The 27,493-nt window shown below is 37.5% G+C and overlaps 2 protein-coding genes across 7 annotated transcripts in view; both read left to right on the top strand.

Moving 5' to 3' along the window:
• Positions 1–8,205, top strand: part of atp11c (ATPase phospholipid transporting 11C) — a 126,100-nt gene extending 117,895 nt beyond the window's left edge. For 2 of the 5 annotated variants that reach the window (XM_022684268.2, XM_022684263.2), the window contains 2 exons: positions 655–686; positions 2,303–8,205. In XM_022684268.2, coding sequence (XP_022539989.2) covers positions 655–686; positions 2,303–2,339 — 69 coding nt within the window. In that variant the 3' untranslated portion in view covers positions 2,340–8,205. The remainder of the gene's footprint in view (positions 1–654; positions 687–2,302) is intronic. The other 3 variants (XM_022684269.2, XM_022684264.2, XM_022684265.2) reach the window with 2 other exon arrangements.
• Positions 8,206–10,940: 2,735 nt separating this feature from the next.
• mcf2a (MCF.2 cell line derived transforming sequence a) overlaps positions 10,941–27,493 on the top strand; it is a 56,860-nt gene continuing 40,307 nt past the window's right edge. The window contains exons 1-4 of one of the 2 annotated variants that reach the window (XM_022684261.2): positions 10,941–11,694; positions 22,891–22,959; positions 24,589–24,703; positions 26,039–26,129. In XM_022684261.2, the coding sequence (XP_022539982.2) occupies positions 11,601–11,694; positions 22,891–22,959; positions 24,589–24,703; positions 26,039–26,129 (369 nt within the window). In that variant the 5' untranslated portion in view covers positions 10,941–11,600. The remainder of the gene's footprint in view (positions 11,695–22,890; positions 22,960–24,588; positions 24,704–26,038; positions 26,130–27,493) is intronic. The other variant, XM_022684260.2, reaches the window with a different exon arrangement.

The raw sequence follows: 27,493 nt of genomic DNA, 5'->3' as shown, positions 1-27,493 counted from the left end.
CATTGTACACGCTTTGTTTCCTGGTATTTGAGGTGGGATATCAGACGAAATCAACTTCAGACAAACCAACTGACTACGTTTCTTTTCAGCCTCCTAGAGAAAGTCCGCTCTCCTGAAGCCCCTGCATGTGCTCTTTGAAATTGACTCTGATTCGGTCTGCATTTAATGGACTAAACCCTTTCAGCCATGTTGGTCTGGGGAATCTTTTTTTGTGGTTAGGGCTTTATCCGTGTGTGTATTCGTGTATGTGTGTATGTGTTTGATTGATAGAGAGAGTGTTTGACTAAATGTGTCATATTTAATATATATATGTTTTTGTGTCTCTGTGTCTCTGTGTTGGTGTGACAGTAATTTAGTGTGGTTGTCCTTTAGCGTTTGTCCTGTGTGTGTGTGTGAGTGTGTGTTGTAGTCGTGGCCTGTGCTGCATGTTCACCCCATGTAATACCTAACCTGCCTTGACCTCGTCAGTGTGGCGTTGTTTTGGTCGAGCGATTGGACCGTTAACCGGCGCTTCGTGCCCTGCATGCTGAGCGTGTGGCTGCTGTGTGATGCCTCTGGCCTGCTGTGAATGTGTGGATGATGCTTAATGGCAGCATTCAGGTGCAGAGCATCACCCACTCACTGGTATTAAACCCACTTTTCTGTTCTTCTCAGCTGTCAGAGGGCTCCCTCCTTCAAACGGCCAGGTAAAGTAATGGGGGCGCCACGGCTCCCCCTCCACCGACTCAGCCAATGACCTGCTCTCAGTGCCACAGGCTGCTGCACTAACGAAATCACCAATCACGTTTAGCCTAACATGATCTAAACCTGTGGGAGGAAATGTTTCAAAAAACACTTTTTTATTATTATTATTATTATTAACTTTGGGCTGTGATGAAGAAACTTTTGAGCCAAATGAGCCCAATGAGTAACCATATATCAACCATTTTTCCTATTTTCTAGTTATTTATTAAAAATATTTCATAGATATAGATACACTGCCTGGACAAAAAAAATAAAAAGTCGCCACCAAAAAAAAGGTCACACATTCACTGTGGCATTGTTTTAATAAGCTTCTGCAATGTCACAAGATTTATTTAATCCAGTGTTGCATTAATTTTTCACCAAGATCTTGCAGCAGCATTGATGATGGTAGAGTCTGACCACTGCACAAAGGAGCTCTTCTCCATCCAGCACATCCCAAAGATTCTCAATGAGGTTAAGATCTGGACTCTGGACTATGCCCGTGTTCATCAGGGAAGAAAAAATCAATTGATGGAATAACCTGGTCTATATTCAGTATATTCAGGTAGTCAGCTGACCTCATTCTTTCAGCACATACTGTTGCTGAACCTAAACCTGCAGACCAACTGCAGCATCAACCAACCCCACATCATTTACTTACTTACATCCAGGTGGAGACTTTCTTTTTTTTATACAGTGATTTCTTCTAAACAGTAGACATGGTTGATATCTGTTTTTTCATTGGTGAAATTGATTTTATGTTAAGTCATGTTATTACAGTATATATTCATGTTACTGGGGATGGCCAATGCAGGCTTTCTATGTTTTTAATACGGGTTTCCAAACAATTTAATCATGTTCCTTCATTTTATATAGTCCAGTTTAATCAGAACATTCTCAAATCAAACAAAGTTGGGACAGTGTGGAAAGATGCAAATTAAAAATGCATTTTCTTTTACTCTCTTTTCTTTTTTATCCCATATTCACAGATGAATAATATTAATTAATTAAATGAACTTAAACAGAAAAACATTATTTTTGGTTTTGTTTTGTTTTTCCCCACCGTCTATTTTTTTTATTGCATTCTGTGTACTGTCCCAACTTTGTCCAAATACAGATGTCCTCTAAAGGTTTTTTTAATGCCAAATAAAGAGACTAACCTTATTGGCACTGATTTGAATATTTTAGAATTTTTTTTTTTTTCTTTTTCTTTTTAAACGGTGTTTGCTTTTTTTGTTTGCATAATTTACTAACTTTTCTTGCATCAAGGGGTGACCATGAACTTTTTTTAATGCAAACTTTTTTTGTAGCCTAACATCCCATCCGTCGCTGAGTATTTGCCAGCTTTCTCCTGGCTTGTGATCAAAGATGAAGCATTTAAAAGAAAATGTTCTGCTTGGGCCCAAAAAAATCAACACACATGCAAATAAATGCGTACTGTACGATTTTGAAGTAATTTGGGGAAATAATTTGGGTCGCTCTACATTAACCTGGTTGGGTACAGCTGGTAAACTCGTGCTCTCAGTAAGAGAAGTGTGTGATTTTTATTTATTTTTTTTGTCGCTCTGTCTCTCTGCAGATCGCTGCCGTCACCCCGCTGTCCTACAAGCATCTGAACGAGCGCTACTGAAGGACGCAGGTCAGAGCGGGGCGGAAGCTGCTGAAAGGACATCGAGTGTGAGCCAAGCTGGCTGCTTTCCCTGCTGCCTGCTCAAAAAACAGACCAGAAAATCAAGAAAATGGGGACGAGCGAACGAGCGCCTGGCACGAAAAAGAATAGCGAAGAATATAAAGAAGAGGACGGGAGAACAATTAGACCAGGCACAGATTCAGCAGAGTGCCCGCCCTCGTTTTTTTAATCTAATTTATCCTCCCCTCTATCTTTCTATCCCTTTCTCCCTCTCTCTCTTTCTCTCTCTCTCCTTCTCCTCCGTTCCTCCCTCTCTCTGTAGCATGACTTCACTCAAGCATAGCATATTGTGCCACTGGCTCTCACAGCATGTGGCAGTTTTTTGGGGCCATTTTTTTTTTTTGTGTGGCTTTTTTTTTTTTTATTATTTTTTTTTTAAATCTTTTGAATCAGCCATGACCTTTCCATGATCCGTCCATTGCCTAGGCATGTGCCTGACCCTCCCCGTTCTCTTCCAGTCAGCCTACTGGAAATGTAGCCTCCTGAGGCGTGAATGCATATGTGGTGATGGGACATTCCTACATTCATTGCTTCATCAATAGTTCCTCAGTGGTTCCTCATTGGTTCTTCTTTGGTTCCTCACACCAACACCCACCCATCCACCACATTCCTCGACTATCACTGCAGATTACGTAGTTCAAGTTCCTGGGTTTATTCTTTAGCAGAAACAGTTCTGACCCTCTTTGTGATCGGACGTGGCTCAGGCCCAAACCGTAGTTTTAAAAGAGTTCTGTGATTTTGAGCTTTTTTGATTGTGAGCTCTCTATAAAATGCTGCACTGACAGCCCTGAACCCTATGAGTACAAAAACAAACACACACAAACACACTGTGTGTTGGGCTCAGCAGGGTTTGGCCGCTTTCATCGCGTGTTGTTTTATGCGTGTGATTTAATTGTTTTGGTTTTAGTTCACACTAGGGGTGGGCGATATGGTGAAAATATCATATTGTGATATTTAAAGACATTTTCATAATGCATGATATTTATCAGGGCTGTGAATTGACTACAACTTAGTGATACAATACAAATCGTAATGCACAATACTCTTAAGTAAGGTGATGTACTGCAAATATATATGTATCAAATTGTAAAAGAAAAAAAAACTCCCATAATAAAGAGAAACACACTATCATATTCATAAAATCTGAATAAAAAAATAACCCCCATTTTATCCCACTTGTCTCCCCAATTTAGCTATGCAATGCTAACGCCGCAACACCAGGAGGGTGAAGACTAGCACATGCCTCTTCTGATACATGTGAAGTCAGACTCCACTTCTTTTTTTTTTTAAAGTGCTGCTGATTCAGCATTGTAGAGTAGCATCACAGCACGCTCGGAGGAAAGCGCAGTGACTCGTTTCTGATACATCAGCTCACAGATGCATTGTGCTGATCCACATCACCCTAGGAGTAATGAGGGGAAAGAGCAAGGCCAATTGGGCTCTCAAGGCTCCGGCAGCTGATAGCAAGCTGCATGACCGGGATTCGAACCAGTGATCCCCCGATCATAGTGGCAGTGCCTTAGTCGGCTGGACCACTCGGATTAATGTCTCAATTCATCACAATTAGTAGCAATTTTTAACTAGTGTTAGTTAATTAATTAATTAGCTGAGACATTACTTATCCATTTAACAATGTTTATTACTGTCATTATTTGTGACCTTTACTATAAAGTCTTACTGTTTTTTGCTTTTTATCCAATCAGAACAGTGGGATCTAACGACCGAGCACAGCACGGCTTTCTAGTGGGCGGGGCTTAAACACAACACTACAAAACAACAAAATAATATACAATATAAAATAATTGTATTTATCACAATATTCTGTCACACAGACAGAATATACCAAAATGCTACTTTTTATTTAAAATAAGCTGTACTAGATCCAGTTGAACAGCATTACAGCGTCTTTACAATGAAAATATGACCATATCCAGGAAATTTTCAAAGCTTATTGTTTATTACAGTTTTTTATCACAATATGATAAATGTTATGTCATATAGCCCACCCCTAGTTCACATATGAGAGTTTTGTAGTGATGTTACTTTGTTCTGACGATGCAGGGATCACTGTGTTGAGCTAAATCTGAGTTAGATGTGTTGGATCTTCTGTCATGTGTTTTTTTTGCTGGACGCCAAAAAAAAGAAAATGTTGCTTTTATATCTGGTTCTGGATTAGGGATTAGTGTGGTGTGGCACACGTGTGTAAGAGTGTTTGTATGGGGATGCTTCATGATGATGATGATGATGATATTGATATCCTTAGTGCTGAAAGATAGTGGAGGTTAATCAGTGTGATCAGGATGTGATGAGGAGGTGTAGGGTGGAGGATAATCACTGTATCTGCAATCAGGTTCGTCTCGATTACCACAATCTTTCTGAGAAATATTTCTGATAAACAATAGTATTGTCATTTTAGGACTATTTATTGACTGATATGATGACAGTACAACAATATAATAATGTATTTCATCACTGTCCAATGAAAAACACTTATCTCCAAAACAGTAACTTTACAGGAGAGAGAAAAAAACCTTGTTAACTTTCAGTGGAAGTCAATGTAAAAAGAGTTTATTTCAGGTCATTTTGAAGAGTTTCTATTGGTCCGTTCATCAAGAAATTTTGAAACCGTGTAAGGGACAGTTTCTCTGTTCAAATTATGTAGTAAATTAAAAATTGACAAAAATGTAGAAAAGTCTTTTTCATAGGACAGCAACGATTTACACCTTGCTTTTAATTTTTAATTATTCTTATGCAAATAATATTTAGACATCAAAATTGGAATACAAATATGTTTAAACATCCAGAAAAAAAAACTTAAATAAAATCACTGATTACTTTTAACAGGCCAACATTTTTTGTTGATTTTATCCCTGATATTACATGCCTAATTATCGAGAATTTCTATTCAAGCATTGCATAAAAAGGTCTCACGTTTGATTAGAAACATTACTGAAAATTCTAATTGTAATTGTGATAGAACATATTTTAAAGCATTTAATTAAATCTGCAAATGTCTATATATAATTAATAAAAATCATAAAATTAGCACTTTCTTAACTCTCAATGTTACTCATTTAGGTTATGTTCATATAGTGTACATTAAATCTGTGAAGTAATTATAGTGACGGGCCTGATTGCAATTTATTTAGATTTTTTTATTTGCATTTAATGTATATTGCATTGATGATCTGTTCCAACCAATCAGTGCTCACTGATGTTGAAAGCATGCACTTAAAAACACGTAGAATGCAGACAGCAGGTATGTCCCAATTGTGTACTAATTACTAATACTAACTAACTGGTTTTGTTTTGCATATGTTATTAATATATGTGTATATTAATACAGATCAAACTGTCACAGTTGAGTATCGGTATACTTAAATATCCATAAATCCATAATACACATTCAGAAGTGATCAGTTCTCAATGAGTGTGATTTCAATGCACTCTATATCCCACAATGCAATGCAGTGTAATGCATTGCAAAGTTGTAAGGCAGAAGCTTCGCACATCTGGAACATCTGTTAGAATAAATAGTTTATAACGAGGCTCAGGAATGGGTTATTATGTTCATATTTTGTGTATTAACCTACTACATCTGCACTTGTAAGATTATGTAGTAGATAAAATATACTTTATATTATTAGTGTATATTAGTGTGTATTAGTGCGTAGTATATAATTGGGACACAGCCTCCTGCACAGTGCTTGAATGAATGAGTGAGTGAGGTTTGATGGGTGGGGTATGGTGGCATCATACAGATAAAGTATATAAAGTGCCAGATCCAGAGCTCCTGCATGCAGGAGATAGTGCCACTGTGATGCATCATCATCGTTATTGTTGCTGTTTTATTGTTTTGGTGTTTTTATTGCCCTGCGTAGGTTGTGCCACTGTACCAGTGTGATTGGTACTACGGTTGTTGAGTTGTTAGCATAGTGTTCCTAGCCAAGCATAGCATAGCATAGCCTTGCCCTGCACCCCCCTCCCTCCCAACCACCGCTAATCCTCCACTCCCCAGCCCCCTCTTTATTTCCTTCCTTGTGCTTCTTCTTACATTCCATTTCTATACGCCCACAACTTCGATTTCAATCACTTTCTACATCATTACTGATGATTATCAGTTCTTTTGTTTGTTCGTTTTTGACGGTGTGATTCGATTTGATGTATTTATTGCGATGTGTAATTTTACTCACAAATGTTCTATTTTTATGACATGAATCTTTTTTTATTATGGTTGAGAATGATCAGCTCGTGCCAATTGATTTTTTGCCTGTGTAATCCCGGACGCTCGGCCGATCTGACCTGCTCCCAGCGAGGGGCTCGGACTGCTCCCGGGTCCCTGTTTTTGGGTCCTTGTTCCCGGATCCTTATTCCCGGGTCCCTGTTTCCCAGATCCCTGTTTCCTGTTCCTGGGTCCCCGTTTCTGGTTCCCCTCATCACTTTCGGCAGGTTTAAGTCTGGAATGGTGCATGCTGTCTGATCTCGGTATAAATCCCTTTAATGAATGCTGTTCGACACATTTCTGTTGATTTGTATCTGCTAGTAGCCCAAAGTGGGCATGAAGAACTGCAGATTTTGGCATGTCTTTGAATGGGTAAATATATATGTGTATATATTTTAATTTGTATTTTTTATTTGTTACAATTTTTTGGATCTGAAAGGCATTGCACTCTGTTCCAGCTTAAACCGAAGGGACTGTGTGTTTGTTGTGTGTGTATGTGTGTGTGTGTGTGTGTACAGTATGTATGTATGTGTGTATCTAGTTAGCTGTGGGAGCAGATGTGCGTTAGACCTCTGACTGTGTCATGATGCCAAGCATCTTAAGCCCGGCTCTGTTTGCCTCCGAGCGCTCTCAGATTCTCAGATTCTTTATCACGATCCATTATTTTTTATTTTTTAATTTTGAGATGAGAATATCTATATATATATATATATATCTATAAATATAATGTTAAAGCTCTATTCCAGATTATTATTTATCTCCCTGAAATAAAATAAATCAGATTTATTATAGAACAGTCTGTGGGTTCGGTCACCCCACTGTATGGCAGAGATTTTTTTATGCTATTATTATTATTATTATTATTATTATTATTATTATTATTATTAGTGCATTATTATGATTTTTCTTCAAAATTGTATTTAATTTAACTCTACTGATGTGTGGCGACACCATCATTAACCTGAGCCATGGCGCACACGCACACACCCGCATACAGCTTGCGGCGCCTCTTATATAAACATATATATATATATATATATATATATATATATATATATATATATATATATATATATATATATATATATGTGAGTGTGAGTGTGTATATGTATATGTTCAGCTCAGAGAGGGGGAGGAAGGGGTGAAAAGCACCTGCCTGCAGTATTTCTAACCCCCCCCCCCCAACAGACCTTTAACCAACAGAACCACATCAGAGATGCTATTTTCAAAGCTTATGATAATTATTGGATTCTCATGTTTGCCTGAAAACAAAATGAAAAAAAAAAAAACCTTGATTGTATTTTTAATGCAACCTTTTTTTGAGACACTGTTTTGTAAAAAAATATATAAATAAAAATGAAAACGTCCAAAAAACAAGGTGCATAAGGCTGCCCGGGTGTGGTGGCGAGTGGAGGTGCAGCGTCAGGGCGGTGCTGCCAACACTCGGCCTGTGTCAGGACCCTCTATCTGGACCCTCAGGTTCCGGCCTTCTGACCTGAATGTACCTCTTTAAGACCAGTCTGTTCAAAACATGAAAATTCTTTATGTAATAAAATGATTTTCAAAGCAATGAGGCTGTTGTCTGAGTTTACTGAATTCAGTGGCTTTATAAGACCAGATTTACTCACCTGTTCAACATGACCATCTTAATATCACTTGTGGAAAAAAAGTATACGTAAATTATGCTAAGTAGGACTGTACTTAAATTACGCTATTTTGGAACCACTAATTTGTATTAAATGTACTACTTATTTGTAATTAAAATAATCTAAATTTGCACTAAATGAATACTGAGTTTACTTGTCGTATGCTATTTTCAACACTATTTGATACAAATTAAGTATATTTGTGTGAGATGTCCGACTGAACATTAAAAACATATTAAAAGTGTGATTAAAGTATAGATTTAACATCACATTCAAAAACAAAAGTAAGATATCTCATTGCAAGCATTGGCTGTAAAGCTGTTAAGTTTTTTTTTATTACACAAAACTAAAGTAAACTTTAAAAATAAAGCTTTAACACAAAACGTTCATTAGCACCGTTTTAATTTGTATGAGCACCATAAAAAAATAATAATTTGCTTAAAAATTTTACTGAAGTACAATTTTATTGCAGACATAAGGGCACCTATGACATGTTCTAGTATAACAGTTTTAATTAATTTTTATTAAGTAGATCACCAGTACAAAACAAACTTTTTCAAAGTATACTGAAATGCAGATTAATTAGGTAAAAATGCAACTATAAGGAGAAAAATATATATATACTTTAATTATCTGCAGATACTTGCAGATCAAGTACATCACTGTTATATTTAAATATACATCTTTTTCTCAAGGGATATAATCATGGTTTCTCAGCATACTCCTGTGAAAAGGTAGGATACTTAAGATTAAAAAACATTAAAAGTATTTTCAATTAGATAAAGAATACTAAAAGTGCATTTTCTATTTAATACACTTAGTGAACACATTAAATATACTTTCACTGTATTGCCATAAAATGTATTTTTAAGCAATATGCTTTAAATGATACGCTGTGTTGATAGAAAATATATGTAGCGGCATTAACTAGTTTTTTTTTCCCCCAGTGTCATTAAGGTGTACACAATATGTGCATTAATACGTAAAGTAGTACATTTACAATAATACCAATATACTTCAAGTGTATTAAAAATTATGTTTAAAAAACTTTTAAATCTACTTAAGTTCACAGAAGATACGAATAAAAATGACTCAAAAGCACAACCTAATGTTGTATTTATAGCTTAATTACAATTAAAATATACTTAAGTTTCCATAAGTTGTTTCAAAATAGTACATTTAGTGTGTATTTAAGTACGTATTCATTTTAATGCTAATAGTATGTACTTCTCCATGTTAAGTATACTTTTGAAAAACATACTTACATGCACTTTTCTCATCCTCATTCACTGCAGTAAACCCCACACATGTATCCCACTGAGTTTTGCCATATCAGTATAAAAGATGTACTATAATCCCTGTGATGGAGGAAAGCTGTGTCAGTAAGTGAGAGGGAGAGTGGCCGGTGGATTAGTTAACTCCAGCTATTGGATTAGTTTCACAGCACTAAGGATGAACCTGTGTGTGGGCAGATGATCTCCTTAAGGCATCTGGTATCTGTAACCAAACTACAGGCAGTGTCCGGCATGTGCGTGCAAATCTTAACATTTAGCAGCAACAATGCCTCTCATTTCCCTTGTTTCATTTTTTGGCATTATATTACATTTTTGTGTGTATGGGGGTTTTTCATTATTTTATTTTTTTTCTACATTGTAGATTAATACTAACGTCATTCAAACTATAAAGAAATGATGTTTAGTAAACAAAAAGTGTTAAACAAAACAGAATATGTTTTATACAGAATTTTAGATAGATTCGTAGATTAGTATTGTTTATAATATGTATGTGCCTGCTATTAATTACTCAATATATTGGCTTTTTAAAAATGTTCTACACTGTTTTAAGCAGTAGCGGTCCTTAAAGCATCAGTCTGTAAGTTTTAGGTGGTGAGAATGTGTAATTGCAGTGAGTATGTGGAAACGCACTATTAAGGCAGGGTAATGTAAATTAGTGTTTTGGAGTATATAGTTTTGTTCATTTAGTAAAATTCAGAGAGCAATTACACCATCCAGTAAACCTTTTCTCAGTCAGTTTTATGAGGTAGAATCACCTGGAATTCAGACTTTCAGTTAACAGCTGTGCTGAACTCATCAAGAGTTAATTACATGAATTTCTTGCCTCTTAATGTGTTTGAGAGCATCAGTTGTAAAATAGTGAAGAGGTAGAGTTACAGGTATACAGTGAATAGTGAATATTTGAGTAATGTTCTAATCCAGATTATGAGAATCAAGAACTACTCAACTAAATAAACAAAACTTTCAGTCAATTCGGACTTCGAAAATCATCAAAAACATTATGATGAAACTGGCACTCATCAGGACTCAGAACATCAGTTAGAGTTAGAAGTCTCAGATAAGAGCATCTAAATGCTGAAGTTTTTTTTGTTTGTTTTAACTCTTTTAAGTTACTACACGATTCCTTATGTGTTCCTACATAGTCTGGATAATTTCACTATTCATTTATAATGTAGAAAAAAAAAACTAAATAAAAACACTAAATGTGTGTAAAGGTGTGTCCAAAAAAGAGGGCTGGCTTTGGGTAGTATGCAGAAAGAAGGCAGGCAGAGGCAGCAGCAGCTGAGACTGCAGCACAGAAAGAAACACAGCAGTGTTCATACAGGAGGAGCAGTTTGGGCCACTTCCCCTGAGCCAAACTGTCCAATCAAGAGCGAGGATTGGGCAGGAGTGGGAGGAGCTTGGAGTAGCTCTGGAGTTTGGTCCAGTGCCAGCAGCTTGAGCCTCCCACTGAGCTGCAGCAGCACTGACGCACTCCTGTGCCCTGCCACAGAGAGAGAGAGAGAGAGAGAGAGAGAGGGATGTTTGTGGGCAGAGGGAGGAGATTTTATGGCTTGGCATTATTTGATTGAATCTACATAGAGGGTGAGTGTTTGCAGTTTGGATGGGATAGCAGCATCCTCCTCCTCCTCCTCCTCCTCCTTCTGTTCTATTCAGCCCCTCCTCTTTCTGTGTGTCAGTGTGTGTGTGTGTGTGTATGGGTGTGTGTGTTAGTGAAGTATAAGGTGAGCCAGCCTCTCCATTGCATCACCTCTCTCTCTTGGCAGTGGCAGCAGATCTGTGTGAGAGTGTGTGTGTGTGGCAGGGGGTCGGTGTGAGGTGCTGGTGTGTGTGAGGGATCTCTGCAGAGGTTTTTTGGACTGTTCAGTGCTCTGGTTCAAGGTGACTTGGAACTTGGACTTCAGTGGACGGAGGGAGGAGGGAGGAGAAGGATCTGTGGCGCTCCAGCAGAGCGGTGGAGGATGAGGATGTGAGGGCCTGGCAGGCCCTGGATCCAGCCTCTATCTCCAGCTGTCGGCTGGGGCATGGGCCCGGACCCTCCTCACCAGCCCCAGAAAGACATGGAGGGCTACTACAGTCTCCTGCAGGCTGGCTCTGAGCTGGAGAGCACTCTGCAGCGTGAGTACTCCATACTTAATGCTCATACTGCTCATGTACAGCATCCGGAGCCTGCTTTGTTTTTTTTTTTTTTTTAGAATTTATTTCACTTTTTGTAATTATTATTGAATACTTTTATGCACAGTTTGCTTTATAATACAATATTGTTTATAATATCCATGTGTCTGCTACTGATTACTTAATATATTGGCTCTTTAAAAATGTTCTACACTGTTTAATGCACATGAAAGCAGCAGTCCTTAAAGCGTCAGTCTGTAAGTTTTAGGCATTTGAGGAGTTGGGGATTTGGGGACCTCTGTGGTGAGAATGTGTAATTGCAGCCAGCATGCGAAAGAGTACTTTTAATGCAGGTTAGTGTAAATTAGTGTTTTAAAGTAGGGCTGCAACTAATGTTTTTTTTGCTAGTCGACTAATCTGATAATCATTTTTCCGATTGATCGATTAGTCAAGGATTATTTCTGCCATGTCCTCCATCTCTAAAAACAGTAGAAAAACAGCCGAACATAAGATTTAAAAGGCATTTAAATGTTCAGATGTTGTTTAAACGTGGTAAAAGTACTGGTATTTAGTAAGTAAATATGTAATCTGTTGTGTTACGGCACTTGGGACACAGATTAAGTTGAGTGTAAACTGTGTGAGACATTTACCCATCTCCCATTGCGCTTCTGTCCCCAGCACTTTGTTTAATGTGGTACTGTTACAAATTAACGATTAGTCGTTTGTCGTTACACGTTGTCGATTATATCGACTAATCGTTGCAGCCCTATTTTGAAGTATATAATTTTGCTCATTTTGTTCATTTAGTAAAATTCAGAGAGCAGTTACACAGTGCAATAAACCTACCAGACCAGACTCTTTTTTTTCCGTTTTTAGATAAATATATTAGATGTCACAGGGATGGTTGTTTCAGGACTCCATAAACATGACACTATTAATTAGAATATATTGCTCTCTTCCAACTCAAGGAATATTACAGCTTTCAATTTAGCATGTAACATAAATTGATATCATAAAATACATTTATAATATATATGTATTAGCAGTGTAACTAATTATTCTATATTATTTTCGTAGTTCATATGTATTTTGTGTTTTGCCAAACCTTCACATCCTTAACTCTTGGGGCTTTAGGCCAATTTTGCTGGCAGTTTTAATAGTTTGATACCTTCTATCTACCTTCTATATCTATTATCTATTCACCATAACATTACAAAAATATATACTAGACATATACATACCAAACACATGCTGAATGTTGTTATTCTCAGGAGATCATGGGATACTCAAATATGTCTGCAATTGGAATGTAAATATTAATCAAAATTTCTGTTAATTGTGATAGTTTTATGTATTTTACCATATTTTGATCAAACGTATTGTGTAATAATTAGATTGTCAGAGACATAATAAATAATTCATAACAGTAGTTTAAATTGAAAAAATACTGTCATTATTATTATTATCTAATTTTATTATTATCTAATTTTATTATTATTATTATTATTATTATTATTATTATTATTTGTAGTAGTAGTATGTATGTTATTGATGTATTTATTTGTAGCACACTTAATATTTTGTTACAGTTACAAACTGATTCCTACTATATATAACTGCTTAATACAGTAAATACTTAGATTATGGGCCTATTTATAGTTAACTTATCTACATTTGGAAGTTAATCAATCCCATTTAGACCAGTATAGCTGATGGACTACAAAGTGCTGGCCCAGAACAGCCATCAAAACCAAAATATCCCATCAGACCACCACCTTCTCTCTCAGCCCCACACACACACACACACACACACACACACACAGAGCAGCTTCTTCCTGAAACAGTGACTCAGCATCTTCCCCCTGATCTCCTCAGCATCTGCCCGCACAGCACCAGCAGCCGCAGCACTGCACTCACCCCGACTACACACAGCCCAGATACACCCAGAACCAGAACCTGGCTTAGGCTCAGCTCTGAGGCACCTGTGTGTGAGTGTTGGTACAGGGACACGCTGGGCACACACTCCAGTGTTTGAGGGAACAGAGGCAGTTACAGGGCTATTTTTACCTGCAGCTGGTTTGTTTATGCAGTGTAATGATGGCTGTAATACGATCCTGACGCTCCTTTCAGGCTCAGCCAGGTTCAGTCTACACTGTACTGATGGAGGCTGATGGAGCTGTAGACAACTGATCACTGTGTGGTTTTTTACAGTAAAATCATACAGTCAATAACTGTTTGATTACTTCAGTTTCTGAATCTGTTTCTCTGATTTTGCTATTTATAGGTTTATGTTTGAGTAAAATGAACATTGTTGTTTTATTCTATAAACTACAGACAACATTTCTCCCAAATTCCAAATAAAAACATTTTAGTCATTTAGAGCATTTATTTACAGAAAATGAGAAATAGCTGAAATAACCAAAAAGATGCAGAGCTTTTAGGCCTCAAATAATGCAAAGAAAACAGGTTCATATTCATAAAGTTTTAAGAATTCAGAAATCAATATTTGGTGGAATAACCCTGGTTTTAATCACAGTTTTCCTGCATGTTGGCATGTCCTCCTCCATCAGTCTTACACACTGCTTTTGGATAACTTTATGCCTTTACTCCTGGTGCAAGTTTGATGGTTTGTGATCATCCATCTTTTCAATTTCGTAAAATCAAAGAAACTCATAATTTTTACCTGCTCCCTTATTTTCCCGAGCTGTACGTAACAGTAACATTTGAGGGGGAAAAAATCTGAATTAACCATCAGTTTTACTGCTGTTTTTCACAACTTTACAGCTTTAGTAAAGGACAGCAATCCTAATAATCTCAATGATTATCACAATTAAAAGACACTAAATACATAGAATGTAATTATTATAATTATTATTATTAAATTCAAAATAATATGACTAAAATTAATTTTGTACCTCAAAATATGCTTTGAAACAATAACCAATCCCATCCCGTCCCAGCCCTAGCAGTAACACTTTTACGTTTATAGCATTCCTAACAGATGTTTCTCAGAATTATAGTGTGATGTAAACAGTGTTTAATCCCTGATGTAAAGAATGGGTTATAGTTACAGTAGAGAACTGTAGATCAGAGATTGGCTGAATTAGACCACGCCCCCTGCGTGAGGTCTGATTTCCTGGTAAAGCGGGTGTGTGGTAAGCTGGTGGGGAGAGTCAGGCCAGGCCCGGGCTAACAAATGCTCTGCAGAGTTAATCCCCTGCTCTGGACCCTGACCTCACACACACTCTGCTGCCCTTAAGCCTCCTGATCCACAAACAGAGAGAGAGAGAGCTCTGTTTACTCTCACTTCTCAACACACACACACACACACACACACACACGAGACTGCAGTATTAGGATTTAAAGCAGGATATTCTCTATTTGTTCTGCAATGGTCCTTTTTCACACTTCCGTCTCAGTTAATCCTGAAATATAAATAATATGGTTTAGGTGATTTCCGGTCGTGTTGTAATCAATGGCTGAAGCTACTGCACGTTCCTAAACACACCAATAATTCAGTTAAACACCTTCACAGACATCCCAAATTGCTAACCCCCCATTTCCCTGATCCGGAAAAAAACTTCACGCTATTTATATATACATTATATTGCAAAATACATGTTGAGGTAAGTTTATACATATATATATAGTTTACATATATGTATAAACTCACCTCAACATGCCTTTTGCAATCATTTGTTCCCCCGTGGCAATGCTAAAACTGTAGAGCGGGCAAGACTTTCATAGTTTTTTTATATTTTAGCAGACATGGATACGCATCCCGTCCTGGAGAGGGAAAAAATACTGCCTACCCACACAAAAAACTGATTGGCTGACTTTCTTTGCAGAGAACAGGCCAATCAGAGCTCTCTATCTTGCAATGCGCTTCATAAATATAAACAGGAGGAGAGTGCTTTCTCTCCTTCTCTTTTACACACAATTGGGGGGGGGACTAGCGTTCACACCAGTTCAGTTTAAAATTACATTAAAATTAAAACAGTGATTAAAAACGCTAAACTCAACATCAACATTAATTCATTCAGCATTTATTCCAATTATTAAGGAGTTTAATGTAAATATAGCACAGTGTGTGACTGAGTGAGGAACCTGATGCCTTTTCTCTCCTCTAAAATGAAGCTCAGTAATTGTTATTATTATTATTATTATTAATTTATTGTGTAGTTTAGAGAGGTGCTGATCATAAAGAAATGCTCTGCTGTGTAAAAACTTCTCTTCCCTCTGAATGCAGCTGCTGTAGCCGAGCACAATGCAGCAATAACCAGCAGCAGGGGTGTTAGCTAGCCCCTTTTTAGGGGGCTCAAGCACCATTAAAACGTGTCCCAGCACCCCTAAATGTCAAAGCAGAAAGTTGCGTATTTGTTTCTGATAAGCTAAAAAACAAAATCCTCAAATCTTAGAAAATAAATAATTTAACAGTGTTTTAAAAAAGTATATCAATCTTCCTTCACAATGGAAAAGCAGCAAGACAACAGTAATCAGCCCTTTAATCAGGCATTTAAACGTTTTTCTGGGATTAAAGGGTGAATTCAGCTGTAACTGGAAATATCTGTGCAAAACTGTGCTGGACTGAGGTGCACAGCTTTACACACATGCTCACGTTTACAAGCACGTGCCCAACCATGTGGATGGAGGCCATGCGGTTACCTCGTGTTTACTCCTGCCCCCTTCACCCCCTCCCTCCCTCTGACGCTTCTCAGGCAGCAGCAGCCTGTCACTCACACAGACACAGAGACAGCGCTGTGTATCTACTTCTAGTGTCAAGAATCAAAACATTGCAACATAACTTGTTTGACTTAATTACCTTAAGTGACATTGCACAAACTACATTGCTCAGTGTGAGTAGGGCCCAAAAATCCATACTCAGTTTTGAGTAGCTTCCCACTTTAGCTATTTAAATTTCCTTTAGAACCCCCAGCCCCGAATATGACGACCCAGTTACTGTGAAAAAGCGCTATAATGGTGTTTAGCTGTGTTCATAGTTTTTGTCAATGGCTGGGCGAACAGAACAAAACATATTACAGTTAAACAAGCTACCTTTTCTAATGTTATATAATCTAGGGGTAAAACAAAATATCGATATCAAAATATATTGTATTGTTTTTTTTTTGTGATACATTATTGATACATGGCAATACATCAAATCTCAATATAGGCTCTCTGAACTCCATAAGACTAGCCCCCAATTTGACTTACTAAAGTTACTGTTTCATTATGCCTTGCGGTGGCGCTATAATTAAATGTATAGGGTTAATAAACCTGTGGTGAAGAATATTGGTTGTGAAATTCTGTGAATCTGACACTAGTAAATTTATACTTCCTGGAATTTGATTATTTAGGAGCATTTTATCCTCTTCAGAAACATAGATACAGTGAAGTATCGTAAAGTATTATCTTGTGATATATCGAGAATCACAGAATCACAGTTATGTTGGGCAATGTATTGTGATAAAATTGAATTGTGAGATGCCTGTGATTCCTGTGATCTGTAATCAAGAAGGCAGTTTTAGATTGAAATTGTCCATGTAAACAGAAAAGCAACTCACATTTAATGCAGTAGGCCCTTATATATATCAGCAGCGTTCATAGGTCATGGGCAAAAGTCATGGGACACAATACTAGTATGACTTTTACTATAACCCGTATGTGGAATGTCATTGTATAATATAAACCCAGTTTGATGGCTTGTTACAACATAATGTCATTTTTTAGGTTGATCGGATAAACCTCTTTTTCATGAGATCAATCAAATCAAATGAGCGATCACATTAAGCAGTTCCAGCCTGCAGCCGCAGACGGACAGCCGCAGATTTTATTTCACTAAATTTACTCCACAAAAGCTTAGGCCACTCTAATCCCCTTAATACTGAAATCCCTTTTCAGTACACATTTGTGTGTGTGTGTGGGTGTGTGTGTGAGCAGAAGAGATGCTCAGATAAATTTTAATAGATTGAATTCATGCTGTATCATGTCTCAGTATCAGTCAGTGCAGTGCTACAGAAGATGTAGTATGTAGACATGGAGCTGATCAACAGTAAAGTTTTATACACACTGTTTACAAGAGGAACACACTGCACAGTTCCCTACGGGTCATTACGTGCACTATTTACCATATTTTTCTCACTATAAGGCGCTTCAAATTATAAGGCGCAATAAATGTCTATTTTCTGGTCTATTTTAATACATAATGCGCACTGGATTATAAGGCACAGTTTATGCGACAAAAGGAACAAGGGTGTCGCCATCTCTTTCCTTTCCCTTCTAATTCTAAGTAAACAGACCTGTAATAAAAAAAAAGTAAAAAAATATAATTTTAAAGTCAAACGAGTGTTGGATGTTAGTCTGCACCGATTATTCTACTGAAAACTGTTTGTTTGGGTGAGTAAAGCGCTTCCATTTATTTAGAGTAAGCTTAGACTTCTAATATTTTCAGCAGTGTGGTTAGCAGCAGCACTAGCCACGATTAGCAGCAGCACTAGCCACAATTAGCAGCATTTAGTAACCCAGGGCGCTATAAGCTAGCGGTTTGTCTCAGCTCTAGCTTCTTTTAGTGTGATAAACACACAGACTACAGTCAAATTTTCTCACCTCTTGACGGCAAAAGAGCTAGCGCTTAGTGTGGTTAGCGGCAAATGCTAATTCTGCTCCAGCAGTGCTAGCCAGGGTTAGCAGCAGGCTATGAAAGAGCTAGCGCTTAGCATGATTAGCGGCTAATGCTAATACTGCTCCAGCTTCGGTGCTGGAGAACTAAACTAAAACTCCTGTATAACTCTGTACTTCAGCGGAGTGGCTTTAATGCTCCTTAATACCTGACTGAATTTATACATAAGACGCACTGTCGATATTTTGGGAAAATTAAAGGATTTTAAGTGTACCTTAAAGTGCGAAAAATACATTATTGTAAATAAAACTGCTTTTGTAATCTCTTTCACTACATTCTACATGACCGACCTTTAAGGTAGAAATAAGTTGTGGTTTTAGAATGGTTGTGAAAACAAGATTTTTGTAAACCAACATTGAAATGTTAACTTAAAACTAACATAAGATCATTATCAAATTTTTTATTAGCTTTTTGTTATGTTGATCTTGAAATATTAAAATTAAAAGTAAATTTTGAGTTGTGTTACTTACTAAAGAAGCTTTTCTGATGCAGAAAAAGAACCCTACTTTTTAAAAGTGTACAATGTATAATGAAAACAGGAACATAATCTATAGTTTATTAAGGTCTATCAAATGTTTATTAGAAGTAAGACTTTAAAAGTATCAACATCTTTTAAAATAAAATCTCAATTTAACATTGATTTATCCTGGATATGATATTGGTTTAACTATGATAAACGCTGAAATTCCCGGCTGTTCCAGCATCTGATTTACGCACTTGTACCTTAACTATAAGCAGAGAGACTACTGTTCCTCTGTAAAGCTCAACCCCACAGCTGATCAGGTTATAGTGGAGGACTGAGGAGCTCCAGGTGATCTTCATCTCACGACCCATGAAATATTTATCTGTAATGAGTTCACTTCATTCAAAGAGCCGGTCCAGAACCCGCCACACAACCACACAGCTTTACCTCTTACACACTGCTGCAAATTTAATGCTCTCCATTTATTATTTAAGAGCTCCAGCCATATGTTAATGAGGGCCACCTGTTTTCACACCCTGTCTAATAAAAAACAAGACGTGGGATTTATTATAGTAAAGCTAATAAACCTGTATTGAGTTAAATGTAATATAAAATTAATTAGTTACGATGTTGGAATCAGATAGGTTAATCCAAATTTGAAGCTGCTGTTAAACCCACCACACACACACACACAAACACACACACAGGAGCTTCTTTCTGATCCAGAAACACAAGCATAGAGGAAGTCAAGGTAAGTTTGGACCATTTCTATTGGTCCCTGCATCATTAAATTCTAATCCAATGTAAAGAACGACTAACAGATTCATTAGTCAAAGTCAAATAGTAAGGAAGAAAGGGAGGATGAAAGAAAGTAAGGATGAATGTAAGAAATGAGGATGGAAGAGAAAAAAAGGAAGAAAAAAGAACAAAAGGGAGGGAAAGAAGAAATATAGGAAGGAAAAAATGGTGGAAATAATGAAAAAGGGTAAAAAATAAAATAGGAGAGGAAGAAAAGAAAGAAAGAAAAGAAGGGATGGAGGGAGAGATAGAGGAAAAAAAAACAAAACTGAGGGAAAGATGGAAGAAAGAAAGAATAAAGAGGGATACAGGAAAGAAACTAAGAAATAAAGAGAAAGAATTGATGGAGGGAGGGAGTTAAGAAAGAAAGAATGTAACAAAGCAACAAAGAAGGGAAGAATGGAAGGAAGGAAGAATAAAGAGAGAGAGTAAATGAAGACAGAAAAAAGGTGTGAGGGAGGGATTAAAATAGGGAGAGAGGGAAGGAAGGAAGGAAAATAAAAGGAGAGAAAATAAAAGAAAGGGTTGAGGGACGGAAGGACAGAGGGTAGGCAAAAAAGACAGATGGAGGGATGGAGTAGTGTAAAAAAAGAAGTAGTAGTAACAGTAGTAAAAGTATTTGGTTAGTGTGATAAGGCTGATCTGGAGTATCAGTAGTAAACAGTATTAATTTATCAGTCTCTTGTTTTTCTGCACTGCAGAGTCTGAAACCTGAGCAGGAACTGAGGATGTAGCTGGATCAGGAGGGGGCGGAGTCAGGGCTCGAGTCTTATGTAATTTAAACACATCCTCTACTGTAGATCCAGAGAAACAAACCCATAGTATAGATATACTCTAAACCCTGAGTATATCAGACCTGCAGGACTGCATCTCATTACTGTACAGAAGTTCTGAACATGACTGAGAGGATAAACCTGCTCATCTCATCAGCCTGGACATCTGAAAAAATGTAGAATTTATACTTACAGATCTAATCCTCTGTACTTCTCTTCCTGTTTGATGAAAAATTAATGACATTACCAAAAATCACTCCATCACATGCTGCAGTAAACTGGGGAGGTCTAAAGCATATACTGTATGGGGTAATTACCCAAACAGATATTAAGCCTTGCATTAGGCTACACAACATATTGAATAAAAGATTTTCCATTGAAAGGAAAATGTAGTCAACAATTATGCTTAATTCCTGTCTGGCATTTTCCCCAGCATATCACTGTGTTTTTTTTAATACAGAGCCTTTTAAAGAGTCAAAAATTAATGGTGAAGCCCTGTGGATCGTTTGGGAATACAAACGTTTTGTTTGTTATGCATGTCTGCTCCACAGTTTAAAATTTCAAACCAATCAGATGTGATTAAAGTACCCATTTAATAATGGAATTCTTCCTAAAAAATGAGTTTTCAGTAAAGTCCAGAACTAAGGCTGGGTGCAGCAGTATTAGCATTAGCTGCTAACCACAGCACTAGCTCTTTCTCCATTCAGAGGCAAGTATATTGGACTGTAATCTGCGTGTTTGCTGTGTTAAAACAAGCTACGTGGGAAGAACCGCTAGCTAATAGCACCTTAAGTTACCGAGACAATCAGGGTTTCTCAGTTTAGCACTATCGGACGACATTTATATTCCACTAACACTGCAGTTAGCAGCTAATGCTGCTGCAACCAACCTTAGTGCTGAAGAAACTTTACTGAAAACTCACTCTTAGACTAAATATTAGAAATTTAAGATTACTATAAATAAACAGAAGCACTTTACTCACCCAAATAAACCGTTTTCAGGAGAGAAATCTGTGTAGATTAACATCCAGTGCTCGTTTGACTTTAAAAGAAGTTTTTTTTATTTTTTTTTTTTAGAATTACTGTTTTGTTTACTTATGCACTTCCCTATTAGAAGGAAAACATGGCAACACCCATTGCTCACTTTGAAATAGGCATCCTTACTAGTGTCACTTAATTGTCTTATAATCTAGTGCACCTTATAGTCCAAAAAATACGTTTTATTCAGTTGCCTGTCAGTCAAAAGTCTGATTCATAGGAGGGGCTAGGAGCTACATTGGGAGCAGCAGAGAGCAGAGAGAGATAGAGAACTAGAAAGAAAGAAAGAAAGAAAGAAAGAAAGAAAGAAAGAAAGAAAGAGAGAAAGACAAGCGGATATACCCATGAGGTATAGCAACTTCATGCCCAAAACATGTAGCTGTGAGACAATTTAAAGCATATTTGATGAGGTAAATTGTGTTTATATATTAAATATTCAGCTGCTTAGCAGCCATGCTAGCTAACTCAGTTAGTTAAAATATGATGTGTAGCTGCTTGTGTGTTGACATGTGGTTAAAAGTGTTTCTGGAGAGCCTAGTGAGCTGGAGCTGCTGACAAGGGAGCTGTGTCTGACTCTAAAATAGCCAATGAATCAAGTCACTTTTAACACTAGCCTATAGTATAATTAATTAAACATTTTATGGGGGAGTACCACCAGACTCCCAGACCCTCAAGTTTTTTACGCACAGATTTACAACATTGTTAGTGATACTAAAAGTAGTTAGTGATTTTTTTGTGAGAATAAAGTGTTTGTCCAACTCTGGAGCTGGCATGTTTTGAATTTCCTATCCTATTCAATATCCCAAGAATATTTTTTGTGAGAGAGACAGCACATCAAATCAGGGTAAAACAAAACTATTTTCAAGTATACGAAATACTAAACTTTGAGGTACTTTGTCTTAAAACAATAACATTAAATTTCCATTGTTTAAACTGAAGTAGTAGACCTCTCTATGTGTTACAGTACCATGACTGTACATAAGTTACCTACAATACTTTACTCTGCTAGTCTGCTAGCCAGTTAGCATTTTAAAAGCTAGCGTTAGCTCTAACTAGCTAAAAACAACACAGAATGAAGACAATACACAACAGTTCTTAACCAAAGCTTGAAGCAAAGCAAGTGCTAATACTTCTCAAAAAACATTTTAAACTACAAACCTAATTTTCTTGCTAATCTGACTAAATAGCTAGCTCACTGAGGCTGCCTTCATATTTCCCTCTCTATTGTGTAATGTAGCTGTAGTGCATTTTATATTGGGAAAATTGATGACTACAAAATTAACTTTTATTCCACACATATTGTATGTAGTGTTCCTCTGTGACTGGCATTGTTAGCTACTAACTAACTAAGATTCTTTCAAGTGATTATTTTTATTTTATTTAATTTTCAAATGTTTTTATAAGTCATTGCAGCTAATTGATGTTCTGCATGTCCCTTTCTATCCTCAGAGGTGACGGTTCCTGTGAGTATGAAAGAGGTGGCCGGCTACATTGAAAAACAAGTGGCCTATCTCTCAGGTGAGGGCTTGCTTAGCTTTTTATAACGATATGCATCGTGAATGTATCGATTTGTTTTTTTCATGATCTAAATGCTTTAAAGCTCCACTAGGTAGGATTGAGATTTTGTACTCGTGGGCTCCCCCTACAGTTGTAGAGGGTAGTAAATGTTTCAGGCGGATAAGTTTCTCTTTCTCGTTTTCTGGCTTTCGCAGACATATATTCGGTCTCTTTCCAGCTTCTGCCAGAGTGTCTGTATGTTAGTTTTAAAGAATGAACCAGTAGTCCTTGTAGAACTGTTAGAACTAAAGGTCAGAAAGCAGGGCAATAAAACAATGTTCAGTAAGAAATCTCTGTTGGCTGGTTGTAGTATAATCTCTAGTTTTATTTATTTCAATGGCAAAACAGACCATTTTCTATTTATTTTTTTCTCTCCTAATCCATCTTTCCATCTCTAATGGGAATATTTTAATTTTATAATGGAACATTTTAAGGAAACGTTCAGTATTTGTTAGCATTGTTATCTTTGCTGCTACAAGGCAAAACTAAAGAAGTACACTTTGGACACACTGTGTCAGATTCATAAACATAAAACATATTAATAGAGTTCAGTTCATGAAGTTTATCAAGTGATAAACTAAACTGCACTAATCTCTTATTACCATTGAGGGCTAATGTCCAGCTCCAGTTTGGCTTCCAATGAATAAACTATAGTAATTCTAAATAAATAATTAAAGTTTATTGTGCTGGTATGAGTGGATCAGATACAGCAGTGCTGCTGGAGTTTTTAAACACTGTGTTAAACCACTCACTATTCACTTTATTCTAGCTCCAGCAGTGATGGTGGAGGTGTTTAAAAACTCCAGCAGCACTGTTGCTTTATCTGATCCATTCGTACCAACACAACACACACTAACACCTTATACACCACCACCATGCTAATCAGTGCTAATCACTGCAGTGCTAAGAATAATGACCCTTCACCCAAATGATGGCTTGATTAAATGCATTTGTTTCAGTTATTGTAACTGAATAATTTCACCAAGCTGCTTTACTGCCCTGTTTCTATTGGTCATCTGCACCTCTATTACAAACATCTGTATAATATTAAATAATTAGAGCTTGGGTTGCCGAGTGGTCCAACAGTCTAAAGCGCTGCCACTATGATTGGGAGATTGCTGGTTCAAATCCCGGTCATGTAGCTTGCCATCAGCTGCCAAAGCCCTGAGAGAGCACAATTGGTCTTGCTTTCTCTGGGTGGGTTCAGTAGATGGCTCTCTTTCCCCTCATCACTCCCAGGGTGATGTTGTTCAGCGCAAAGCGTCTGTGAGCTGATGTATCAGAAACGAGTCGCTGATCTTTCCTCTGAGTGCAAGCAGCAGTTCGAAAAGAGGCGGAGCCTGAATTCACATGTGTCGGAGGAGGCATGTGCTAGTCCTTACCCTCCTGGTGTTGTGACATCACTAGTGATAGGGAATATACAGAAATATAGAAATATACAGAATTAGAAATAAAATATATATATAATAAATAGAGCTCATTTACTCTTCAATCAAACTGCACTATCAGCCATACAGTATCTATAGTATACTATACTGTAAATGTTTTTATTAGTATATGTACTAATGCAGGGCTGTGGTTTATCTGCAGGGGGTCGGGGTGAGGACTCCAGTGTCATCATCACTCTCCCAGAATGCTCTGATTTTACTGACATCCCTGAAGAGTCTCTGGCTAAAGTCCTCACGTACCTCACACTGATCCCACGGTGTGTATCTGATTTATCCTCCTTTTCCTCCTGCTCTCTCTCTTTCTGATTCTCTCTCTCTCTCTCTCTGCAATGCAGCACACTAACAGCAGCTTATAGATTCTGTCCACGTAAAATCACACAACCTCCTTCTTCTCTAACTCTCTCTCTCTCCTCTCCTCTCTTTAATTCCTGCACTAATCATAGTATTAGTAACTAACCAACAGACCTGAAAATGTATTTATTCAGATTTCTTTACTATGCAGTGTTTACCAGAATGCATCCTGCATTCAGAATGAGCTATATGTTAATGTATTCTGCAGTTTTCTACCTTCTACAAAACTTAAGCAATCATTTATCTTAAAGCATTTTACAAGTAATATAACTAACTGTAAATAGCTATACCCAGAGGGAGGTTTCAAATTACGATGATATTTGGAAAGATTATAAAGGTTATCAGAAACAGTATGTGATTTATTTCCACGCTTTTGTCCTGTTTTCTGTCCTTTCTGGTCGTTTACATTGTGTCTCCTCCCTTGTCTCTGCCTTAGTCATTAGTGTTTCCACCTGTATCATTGTTACTCCGTCCCCTTGTTACCTTCTCCATGTGTTTCTAGTTTCCTGTTTAGGTCTCTACGGTTGCTTTATTTGTTCCCTGTCCTTGTTTTCTTGTTTAGTCTATATTTTTCAGGTTTTGTGTTATTTTTAGTTTGTTGTTGCATTACTACAATTACTTGCGTTTATGCCCACCTCCTCGTCCCAGCCACAATAGCAACATTTATACTGATAAGGGCACTATTTTTTAGTTACAATAACATGTTGCATTCTGAACGTACTACATGTTACAGTATGTTGCAGTAAAAACTATAATTGAAAGTCATTTGTTGTAAATCCCACCCTATCTGGACGGGATTCGTTTCTCAGGGGGTCCTGGGGTAATTTTCTCTTTTATGGGGGGTCCTCTGTGATTTTATTCCTGTCCGGAACGACCATGTATGTCTTTTTCTCAGACGTCCTCTGAGAAAATTACAGACTGAATTACCTACTGTTTTTCACTGAACTCACTGGTCCCGTCCGGACGCACATCTGTGAGTTTCTGTAATTACACCATAATTACACTTTGGGCGCGTGTTTCCACGGAGATCCACATAAACACGACAGGGAGTGGAAATGGAGGAGCTACTGAACGTGATGTCATGTGACTAAGAAAACCTATTTTCAATTGCAGTCTGGATGCAAGAGTTGTATTACTCTTGTAGTAGAAGAGTTTTTAGGAAAGCTTGATCACTTTGTTCTGTACTTCTGCTAAGACTCTAATATCTAATGTGTTTAATGATGCACTGTTCAATGTTTCAGAGCAAGGCAGCCTGGAGTCAAATTTATCATCATTTTAGACCGAAGACTGGACACTTGGACATCCATCAAAACAGCACTTGCAAGAATTGCGGTGAGTAAAAGGTGTTTTTAATTAAGAGTTTCAGGCCAATCTGCTGCCATTTCCCACTCAGCCTTGGTGGTTTACCTTGGAGTTCTAGATACTGATGAATTTTTTTTATAGTTAATTTTTTCATTCGTTTGGAGAAAGTACCCTGCAGGGCTTCAGTGGACGGGGGCTGATTGCTGTAGCTGTCCGTGGTGCTGAACTGGAGTTGCTTACCTAAGCTGCATTACTGATGCAGTATACAATGTTCCCTTTGGGCAGTAGAATAAAACAGTGTGGTTCTGCTGCAGGAGGGCTGATTCCAATAGTCATGTTACTGCACAGCAACACTGAGCTTGTTTGCTATAGGAAAATATTATGGTCTGTTTTCTGTAAATTGCTTTAAAAATCGACAAAAAAAAAAATTAAGGGTAGAATGCTGAAATATGCAATAACATTGCAGTACAACTCTGTAAATTACTCACAGCGTATCTGACTGAAAAATAAGGATGAACTTATTGGCACCATGCCTAATGCTAGGCAGAGCATTAAGACCCCTGCCCCCAGCACATACCGAGGTTTGGGCATCTCTGATAATTTTCCCGATTTCCTTTATAAATCACTGGTTGTTGAAATCAGCAATTCCATTTAAATATATCGTATAGCCGGGCGCCAAATAGTTCAACAGTCTAGAACAGGTTGCAGGTTTATACCCCTGCTCATGCAGCTTTGCCATCAAGCTGCCGCCGCTCAGAGGGAGCAAAATTGGCCCTGTTCCCTCCGGGTTTGTAGATGGCACTCTCTCCCCACATCACTCCTAGGGTGATGTTTTCAGCACAGGGCGTCTTTGAGCTGATGTATCAGAACCGAGCCGCTGCACTTTCCTCCGAGTGTTAGCGCTGTGATGCTGCTTGGTAATGCTGCAGCAGCAGCAGCTCAAAAAGAAACGGTGGCTGACTTCACATGTATCGGAGGAAGCATGTGTTGGTCTTCACCCTCCTGGTGTGTTGGGGCATCACTGGTGATAGGGGGAGTCAATAATGAGTGGGTTGGGTAATTGTAAATTGGGGATAAAATGGACTATTTTTTTGCTGTTTTTAGCAAAAGAAAAATTCACACTTTTGTCATTTCCTATTATATATCTACTAGAGACAGATTATATCTGTCCAGTATCATTTATTCTACTTTAATCCTGGATATATGGAGATATTCGGAGTGCATGTTACAAATCTGATAAAAATTCTTGTATTTTTTGATATCTCAGTCAGGGGAGTGACATATCATATCGTATGCAATAATAAAATTTAATTTTAATCTTGTTGCAGTAGTGTATTCTTCAATTTTTTTTTTTCCTCAGTGCCAAAGGTATTGTTATCGTGAAAATACCATGA

This window comes from Astyanax mexicanus, chromosome 10 (assembly GCF_023375975.1).
Source record: "Astyanax mexicanus isolate ESR-SI-001 chromosome 10, AstMex3_surface, whole genome shotgun sequence".
NCBI classification, from domain to species: domain Eukaryota; kingdom Metazoa; phylum Chordata; class Actinopteri; order Characiformes; family Acestrorhamphidae; genus Astyanax; species Astyanax mexicanus.
Note: the sequence above shows the minus strand (reverse complement) of the source record. Positions and strands in the feature narration are given on the sequence as shown.